The sequence below is a fragment of the Diplotaxodon limnothrissa genome, linkage group LG14 (genome assembly GCF_057381915.1).
Source record: "Diplotaxodon limnothrissa isolate DT_005_m linkage group LG14, D_limnothrissa_male_GT1.1, whole genome shotgun sequence".
Lineage (NCBI taxonomy): Eukaryota > Metazoa > Chordata > Actinopteri > Cichliformes > Cichlidae > Diplotaxodon > Diplotaxodon limnothrissa.
Genome location: NC_140609.1, coordinates 28,572,305 through 28,582,087, shown reverse-complemented (window position 1 = coordinate 28,582,087; position 9,783 = coordinate 28,572,305). Strand labels below are relative to the sequence as shown.

Sequence of the window (9,783 nt, the reverse complement as noted above, 5' to 3'; positions counted from 1 at the left end):
TAGACTTCTCAAGGAAAGCTGTCATTGACTCATGAGGAGGTACTCTTCAGGTTGTGTGGAAGGTTACAGCAAAGGGTTAAAAGGAGTTTCCAGTTACATCATAGGAAGCATAGTTTATTAGACATTAGGCAACAAGTGCACTTGTTGCTCAAAAAGCACACCAGTACTATATACACAAATTGTGAAATACTACCATTTTACCTCAGACGCACAGCTAGGCACTGCTCTGTAGTGGTGCGCTACTGCGATCTGATACTAAGCGAATACTTGGCCAGTATTGCCAATACCAATACGGATACTTCTAACTTATAAAAGTAGCTTATGTAGAGAACAATGTGTCATGACTTATGAAATGAATCATCATCAGTTTTTTAGATTCTATAGACATTTTAATGACCACTAAATAACAACAATATTGACAATTGATCAATCCATCCACCTCTACTGCTCCAGATGAATAGGCGCTCTGAAATTATTTCTGCCTCCTCAGATGTGGTCCCCACTCTGCCACCAAGAGTTCAAACTACCCCACTGGCATACTGATATATGTATGAAATCTGCTGTGATACAGCTTCAACTCCTGGATGAAACAATGAATTTCCCCTGCTGCTGCATTCTCTTTTTCTTAATTTTCCTGTTTAGAAACATCAATACCTGCTCATCATCACTCAATGTCAACTTTGGGGGACAAATTTTCCCCCAAAGTACAATGTGTATATATGCTACATGACAAGGGCAACATTTCTTTCCCCTCTCATAACCACAGACACAGAACATGCAACACAATGCAACCTATACATACACCAGTACAATTACACAATACAGTAATACGATTATGCTTGCAGCTCATAATGTTTATTATATATATATACATTTAGAATCAGAACATTACATAAACCTGAAGGAGTCAAATACATTTTAAAAATCTTTTGGCGTCTTTTTGGCACTGTATTTAAAGTTTTAATTGGTTTTGCACCTGCTGCCACAGGATCATTAAAGTCTGCTTCCCAATCATTCTAGACCTGCAGCCCAAGCTTATTTCAAAAGGGGCATCTTTGCTGACCTTGCACCAAGATTCTGGAATGATTTCCCAAGTGACCTCAGAAATACATCAACCTTGACTGCCTTTTTTTCCAAGCTTTTGAAAGCATTTGTTTTAGGAGTCTAGGCTGTGGTTGTGGTATTTTATGTAAATAGTATGCATGTGCATAGCAAGAATTTTTAATAATTAAAATATAATAGTTCCTAAAGTCCAGCTGCCACATAGTTCAGTTTCAATGTCCATAAGTGACAGGTGCCCCTTAAAATGTTGTCCTTAATTATTTTCCTGTCATCTTGAACATTTCAAGAGGACCATTCTCCTTGTTTTAGTTTAGTTTTACTTAACTAGAATAAGTTTGGTCTCAGTGCTGGAGTCCTTATCTGAACAGGAGGAGTGCACAGCTTATCAGAGGGCCTTATTGTCTCCAGGGTCCTGGGCATGTGTCCACTTTGCCCACATAACAACACAGTGTCCTGTATCTAGTTTATATAAGCCAGTTACATAAGCCAAAAATATGTGGCTCGTTAATGGATGAGATTGTCACAGAAACCTGAACTTGATTACCTGATAGAAGAGCAATTAGCAATAGTTAAGAATAGTTAACGTCTTGCATGAGCTCTTAAAAACAAAAACAAAATAACAAACCCTTCAAAGTATTGCATGTATTTAAGAGGGAGTTAGGAAGTTGAATTAAAGTAAAATACAAAGCACTAATAAACTACAATAATACTACTCATATCTGGTCTTCAGATCTGGTCACCCTACTGCAATGTTGGATTCATCGAAAGAGCTGTCACTCAGTTCCACAGGCAGTTTTTCCACTTGACTTACACTCACACTATTAAATCCCCCGTTGCCCAAAAAGCCTTTTCCTAATAAACCACAATGAGAAACTCTGTCAGTAAAGTGCACACAGGACACCTTTGGCTTAAATGTTTTTATTCTGAGTCTGTGAGCTGAGCAGAAAATCCCTGTGGATACTATGACCCAAGACCAGATGGTCTTAAAACACAGCAGAAAACATAGAAACTAGAAGAAGTTCTGAGGTGATGTGTCATTTCATATTCAAGTTTTTTAAAGTTCTCATTAAAGGTAACCGTTTTTAAGTTTGTTAAGGGGGAGGTATTTATTTTTACACACAAATTTTGAAGTAGGTGACATCAAGTTAGTACTATTTAATCATTTGATTAAAAATCATCATAAAACTAAGTATTTTAAAACTATATTCACCTGGTGGGTAGAGTTTACAAATTATACATTTGCATAGAAAACATATGGTGACTTTACATTATCTTCCAGCTCTTAACAGTATATACAGTCATGGTAAGAAAAAAAAACAAGCACACCCATTCTCATTCATTTCTGAGGTTTTGAATTGAACATGCCAGGTTCTGGTTCAGTGACATGTCTGAAAATGAGGTAAAAACAAAACACGACATATAACATCATGTCATTCATTTATTTAACAAACCCTAATCCAAAATGCACAAGTAGTGTGTATAGAACCACCATCAGCCAGAATAATAACCAAACTACATTCTGATTTGTTGGTGTTCCAACCGACCAGACACAGTGGTGGGTAAGAAGGAGAGGAAGACCACAATTGTGATAAATTCCCAGCTGATAGCAATGTGAAGATGTTTTCTTTTTCAGACATTCTGTTGTAGATTTGGTCTGTGATTCAATTTCATTCAAGCTTTAGCTGTTGGACACATGGTCTCACCTTTGACTCTAGAATAATTTTCATTTGTTTTGAAAGTTTTTCATTTATGAATAATGTCTCTCACTGTAAAATTACCTTATAACTCTTCCTATACTGATGGAAAGCAACAGTTATCAACTAAGATCATTGCTGATGTCTTTCCTCATTGACATTGAGTCAACACACAACTGAATGCTTTAGTCCAAAGAAGTGCCAAAACACCTGCTTTTATAGAGGTGGTCGTACTTGCACATGCTCAATTAATCAAGTACATGTGATTCGCGGCATCTAGCTGCTACTTATTGTCTTAATTCGACTCTCTTAATGGAAGCAGAAAGAGTGTCCTTGTAGTTTTCCACTCACTGCTTCTGCATTTTGATTTATTTTCTGTTAAAAAAATAATGACAGTATAATATGGCATTTTGAATGTTAATCTGAGGTTGTATTTAACTAATTAACTAATGATAAAGACCAGGTGCTCTAAATGCTAATATTACATTTTGTTTTTCTTCTGGAAGAAGTTTATTTTTGTTTGTTTTTTAACATTGTAGTATGCTGTGGTACGATTAGTAAGTACAATTAGTAAGTACGATTAGTAAGTAAATATCAGAAAGTGAAAGAATGTTACTCTTTGCAGTCTGTGAAGTACAGACTGAACCAGAAAGCATTCGCTTAACCACGACTCTATGTGCTATTGCTAAATAAGTATTAAGGACATAGCTGGAGGCTTCCTCTAAAGTACACAACCTGAACCAACACCCAAAATTTATGTGAGAACAGACACTGAGATCAGGGTGTAGTTCTTAAAAATGCACAAGTGGGTCACAGATAATCAAGCTTTATAAAAAAATAATGGTAAAAAAATCCTGGGGTTGGTTTACCAGTACAGTATGAGGTAGTGCTGTGCTCTGATATGACCTTTTAAACAAAAAAAGGACACCTCCTGTGTTACAAAAATGTTATGATACTGCTCAGGTGTTGCATATATTCATGGCTTTGCAATAAAGCAGGGAGTAACTGCAGTCAGTAGGTGTGGTACTAAACGATTCAATGCTTTTAGATTAATTTTACCCTATAAAGTTACAATTATAAAGAAAATATAGAAACTGTGAAACTGTCATTAAAAATAGAAGTAATCAATTTATTTGCATTTTGAAAATCATGTAAATCATGTCAAATCAGACACATAATAAAAAATATAATTTTTTTTTCCATTTCTATATTTATACAATATAACCTCCAGGATGTATGTCATTGACTGTTTAGGGCACATCCTGCAACAAGCTACACAAAATTTATGCCTGTAACAAAGTGTATCCGTATGCTTCCATCAGTATCACAAGCATGGGATATAGAAGCTATACAAAAATAAGGTAATGTTACATATATATTTTACTTATATTTTCTATAACATAATTCAAGGTATGCACTGTTAGGGACAGTATACAATTCTTTGGGACAAGGTTAACAACTTCACACATAACACTGACAAAAAGAAAAATGATTATATTTTAGTGATCTGCATAGACATATTTTAAATTCAAAGTCCATGTGTTAAAAAGACATTCTAAGTAATTATAAGCATTACATTTAATTTATTTATTTATTTATTTATTTTTTACCATAAATCTGAATGTTAAATAACAATTAGTGTGGACCCAGTGGACAAAAATACCTTGCTTGTTCCATTAAAGCAAAAACAAGCATGAAAAGCATGACAAATGTAGCGTTTTGTATTAGAGGAAATGGAAATGTGTTACAGCCCAAGTTGAAGTATAAATGCATTCTTATATAAAGTAAACACATTTTACAACAATTTAAATGTGATTATTGCAACCAAAGCCTGTGTGAACTTCATCACTGGGATCAACTTTATCAAGACCAGCTCATTTAAATTGGTATTATTTGCCTTAAAATGCAATTGTGTGACACCGGTAAACCCAGTTTTACCATCTGATAGTGGCTGACCCATTTAAGAAGACAATATGAAATGAAAGTAAATCAACTTTGACTTAGATTTTTAGAAATCTGTCAAGTTCCCAACAGCTAACACATAGTTTAAGCTGAAAGGTAAAGTGTGGACCAACAAGCGGACCATCAGTGAACATCCCAGGCTCTGATTGACCAGGTAATACTAGTAAATGTATGTACTACCCTGTCATATATGGATCCTACTGATCTGACCTGACTCACTACTCCTAAAATACTGTTCAGAATTTAATCTAACATACAATCAGTGATCACCTAAAGGGTCTTCATCCAAACTGCGCTTAAAGTCTGATGATCTGCATACTTGCATTGCTACGTCCATGATAAGCTAGGTGTAGAATCTATGCGTCACACCTAAACGCACTATATGTGTCTTTGTTTGTTTTTCCCATAAAGCATGTATCCTCAGGTTACTAATCGCCAGGGATCCCTTGGCTGTGCTTCCGAAAATATTGTTTGCTCATTTTCAGTGTGTCCCTTTGTTGTATTTTTTTTTTTTTAGTTTTTAGAGAATCAGATACAGATTAAGATTTGTTTCATAATCAAGTATCACAGCAATCATACTTTTATTACTGAAACTGAGCCCGTTTTACAGAAACAACTTGAGTGTCACAGACTTACAGACAATCGCACTCTTTTAGAACAACCTATTTTTGAGGACAGTTCCTATTGCAAATCTGCCACAGGCCTGAACCAGGTTAATAGTTTTTCCCAAGGGGTCCAGGTTTTCACCTAGCAATGCCTTGAGTAACACTGATGGTGTTGCTTGCAGACAAATGCTTTTTTTTTCACAACAAAGAAGAGATTATAACCGGCATTTGACATTAGATCCCTGTAAAGTAATCTTTCTCAGGTTGTCCCTTCATGTTGTATTATGGTGGTGTTCTTTGGGGAGTCCCTTTCGTGTCTTGATGCTTCACAAAAGACCTTGGTTTTCCTCTGAGATAGGTGTGTCTTTAAGTTAGAGACTGTACACAACAGTGCTGAACGTTCTATTTTCAGTTTAGCGCCTGAGGCCAAAACAAAAAACGACCCATTACAAAACTCTGACGACAGTTACTTCTGTTTTTATCACATTATAAGATCTCCACGAACTTGTGATCAAATCACTGATCATGGCTTTTCAGACACCTTTGAAAACAGAATGTTATTTGTTTGTATATGTTTCCTAGGCAACACGTACTCCGCTTATACCCAAGACAGCAATTAAGTGTTTTTCAAATCCATAAATGTATTAATTTAAAATAGATCATATATGTTACGTTATGTTAAACAGCACAGTTTAATGAGTCTTTATACAACATGTTGACACTCCTACCAAATCCTATAGTGCAGTTTGTTTTTTGGCTATGAAACTAAATATGATGTTTCACTTCAGATAAAAAAAAAGATGAAATTAATAAAATAACCAAATTAATATAACAAGAACACAAGGTGATACCATAGGTGATACTATAATTCCTTGGCATAAATGTCAACATTTTAATAAAGAAAGTGTATCGGATGATTTTAATTAATAGACTAACTTTATTATGTGGAACTTAAATTAAAGGGCAGCATAATATGCAATAGTGCCACTGCTAATGAAGTAAAAGTCTGACATTATGGTGCCTGAAGATGCAGTATTCCATTTGTTATTGTTGTCAAAATAAGCCAGAGCTCGATGTTCAATTCTACACAATCCTAAAAATACTTTGATGATATTTTCTTCAAGATCAAAATGTATTTTAAAAGAAGAAGCCAAAATGATTTGAAAAAAAGAAGATATTCATGTTCAAGGCTCAGTGTTCAGGTTACACTATTGTCTTCCATCACCCGCCCCTGTGGGGACAACGGTATAAATAGGATCTGGAATCTGGAAGCTGAGAGGAAGAAGACCCCAGATGAAGGCTTATCGGTGAGTCTCACAATTAAAAAAAAAAAAAAAAAAATCTATTTATGAAAATTATTCAAATTAATGTGTCTGCATCAGGAAAAATATTTTTATGTATTAGCAGAGAAAAATATTAATTGTAAAAGTTAAACCTGAGAAATATTGAGTGTATTGTGAGTATTTTGAGATGTTTTTGTACTGAGACAGCATGATGAATGTGTCTATGCAGAATACAATTACTTTTTAATCATCTCAACTATGAATGTGCTATCAATTTGATGTTAATGAACTTGACTGAAAATTTATTCTGTTTTTCCTCTCAAGTGGCTGCTTACTGTGTGTTGTACAATAGCCTTAAGAAACTAATACCTCTGTAAGCTTTGCCCTGGAGGGAGGTTACCCTGTTGTTTTTGACACAGAAAAGAAATCTGTCCATTTTTGAAGAGTTTTTTTTTTCTTCCCAAAAACACTTTTTGTTAAAAGAAAATGGTGAATGCCTTATTCTCATTGTTTTGGTGTTTTCTCACAGGTCCACACTGAGAACAATGAAGCTGCTCCTTCTTCTATTCCAGCTTGGCCTAATTTTGAGGGCTGATGCTCAGATACCAGATGCTTGTGCTTTAAGTCCTACAAACAGAGCTCCAGGTTTGTATCATCATTTTCTGCAGCATGTTCTCCAGTTTAAAAAAACTCTTAAACTTCTAGTAATTTGTTCTAAATATTTTTATTTTTCCTCTCCTAGAGAACTCTGACATATCCGTGACCTGCGGCACTGAGAATATGGACTTGAGCATCTACCTTTGCCCGATATACAATGCTTTTTACAACGAGTCCCTGATGGTCCTCAATAATCAGATCACCAATTCTAGATGTTATGGGACAGCTGACTTCATTGCCGTCCCACCAAGATTAAGATTCAGCTTTCCCATAAATACAACCTCTCTATCTTTCTGCAATAATAATTTTGAGGTAACCTATGCAATAGCTTTTTGCTGCAGATTTATAATACATTTTTAAAATACATTTATTGTACGCTGTCAAGCTAAAAACTACTTCTCTGTCAACAGATAACCACTCAAGTTGGGACTGGGCAGTTTTCTGACTTTTCAAATGTCCAGTTCGTCAACATCTCTGGCATTGTTACTTCTATAGACCCCGCTGCGGGCACGATCACCTACAAGCCCCAGATCCTGTATAAGTTCTCCTGCAAATACCCCATGCAATATCTGCTCAACAACACAAACTTGGCTGTGTGAGTATGTAATGCCACATGCAAAAGATATGTGCACAAATGTATCTGTTATATTAAAAGCATAAAAAATAATAATAAAAAGAAATAAAAGCATAATATGATTGTCTTTTTTTTTTATCAACTACAGATCTGGTGTGACTCTGGCCATAAAAGACAACAATGGCACCTTTCTCAGCACACTGAGTATACAACTCTACAGAGTAAGACCCTTTAAAACTTTTGGAAGATTACCAAAAAACTTTTCAAACTCAGTTACTCAGTTACTTTTCTGTGGAACAGGATCAACAGTACCAACAGATCTTAACCATCCCAGAAACAGGACTTGACTTGAAGACGAAGATTTATGTTTCAGTGAAAGCCACCAATCTAACAAAGAAGTAAGCTTTAACTATTTACATTAGACTGGCTGCGTTAACAGAAAAGACCCATAAAAAAATCTCTGTCTGTCCCCAAAGGTTCAATGTGCTGCTGGACAGATGCTTTGCAACAACAAGTCCATATCCCACGCAAAGCACCTCTTATGATCTGTTTGTGGGGTGAGTTATACAAATGTAACCACAATTCATCTAATCATTGACATACACTGAAACTCATTTCAAGCGAGCCCCTGAAACCTTCTCAAGTGCATGTATTTTGTTTCACTTTAGGTGTACACGGGATGCACAGACTGTGGTGGAACAAAACGGAGTGTCACATACTGCAAACTTCAACTTTGAGGCCTTCAGATTTGTGGAGCACAAAAATCGGACAGTTTCTGCTTTCTACCTGCACTGTGTCACCAGACTCTGTGAGACATCCACATGTAGCTCATTGCTGCCTGTGAGTGGAAGTGACTTGTTTTTACCAGACATCTTGAAAGAATTCATTTTTTTTGTATTACTAAGATAAATAAAATGTATTTTGTTTGTCTTTGTTTATTTTCGATAGAACTGTGGCACCCCCCGACTTAGGAGAAAGAGAGAGGTGGAGACCGTGTCGAGCAATGCTACAATCACCTCTCCCATCATAGTCGTGGGCAACCAGAAAACTGGTATGTGTTTAGAACAAATTGCAATAAAATATGTATTCTTGTGTTATTATCCTTTTATGCCGCTTAATAAAGATTATTTTTCACCTGATCAAATCTGCCAATACAGCTAGTGGATGAAAACAGAGGATTACATTAAATTACAATTAATAGATTAATATTTTTGCGCAATGTAAAAAAAAATTGTGCTGTCAGCATTAATCTCGTTAAAATGACGGTAACGCGGCAAATCTCCGTTAGCGAGTTAGCCCCGTGTCCGCGCTAACTCGCTAACGGAGATTTGCCGTGTTAATGCGGTTATGGCGTTAACGTCATTTTAACGAGATTAACGCTGACACAATTTTTTAAAAAATTATCAAAACTTAGTCTTTGATGGTAGATTTTGGTTACCCTGTCGAGTCTGAACCAAGTTATTTCTCCTCTGTTTTCAGGCTTTATGCTAAGCTGCCTGCATAGCCTGAATGCACCTAGCATCAGTTTATGAGATTTCTAGTGTGTTTTCAGTTTTCTAGTGTGACTTTTTTCAGAAAAGCAACTAAGCAATTCTTTTTCAACAGCACAATAAGCTTGAAATCTATCCATTTCTGACCATGACTTTTGATTCACTTTTACAGGAGAAGATCAAAATTCTGACGTATGACATTTCTGTGTTAGTGTGTACAAATTTATTCTGAAAGGGTTACTTATTCTGTCTGTAATAAGCAATGCTGACTCATTAGATATACAATGTTTTAATACCTTAATGCTTTTCTCTTTTCCTGTTCACAAAGGTGTGAATAATGGGGGCAGCTACAATGGGCCTCTGGTGGCTGTCATCATGTGTTTCGCCATATTTTCAGCACTGCCCTGACCGTTCACACTGGGATGTACATCGGGCGCAGAAAGAGAAAGTTCTAAT

The 9,783-nt window shown here is 35.8% G+C and overlaps 1 protein-coding gene across 2 annotated transcripts; it reads left to right on the top strand.

The window, feature by feature from the left end:
* The first annotated feature begins 6,616 nt into the window (after positions 1-6,616).
* On the top strand, positions 6,617-9,735 carry LOC146619075 (zona pellucida-like domain-containing protein 1). Of its 2 annotated transcripts, none has more exons than XM_085371233.1 (10): positions 6,617-6,630; positions 7,136-7,251; positions 7,349-7,575; positions 7,674-7,858; positions 7,986-8,058; positions 8,138-8,235; positions 8,314-8,394; positions 8,506-8,677; positions 8,786-8,888; positions 9,656-9,735. In XM_085371233.1, exons 1-10 carry the CDS (start codon positions 6,617-6,619, stop codon positions 9,733-9,735), a joined length of 1,149 nt encoding a protein of 382 aa, XP_085227359.1. The 2 variants fall into 2 exon arrangements, with proteins under 2 accessions (XP_085227359.1, XP_085227358.1); XM_085371232.1 differs by having other exon boundaries at positions 9,605-9,735.
* Positions 9,736-9,783: the final 48 nt, after the last annotated feature.

What these genes read in the sequence shown, in the direction of transcription:
- LOC146619075 (XM_085371232.1), top strand. An exon ending in TCTTATGATCTGTTTGTGGG is followed by an intron (nt 8,395 to 8,505) that starts GTGAGTTATACA and finishes GTTTCACTTTAG; the next exon opens with GTGTACACGGGATGCACAGA. An exon ending in CATGTAGCTCATTGCTGCCT is followed by an intron (nt 8,678 to 8,785) that starts GTGAGTGGAAGT and finishes TATTTTCGATAG; the next exon opens with AACTGTGGCACCCCCCGACT.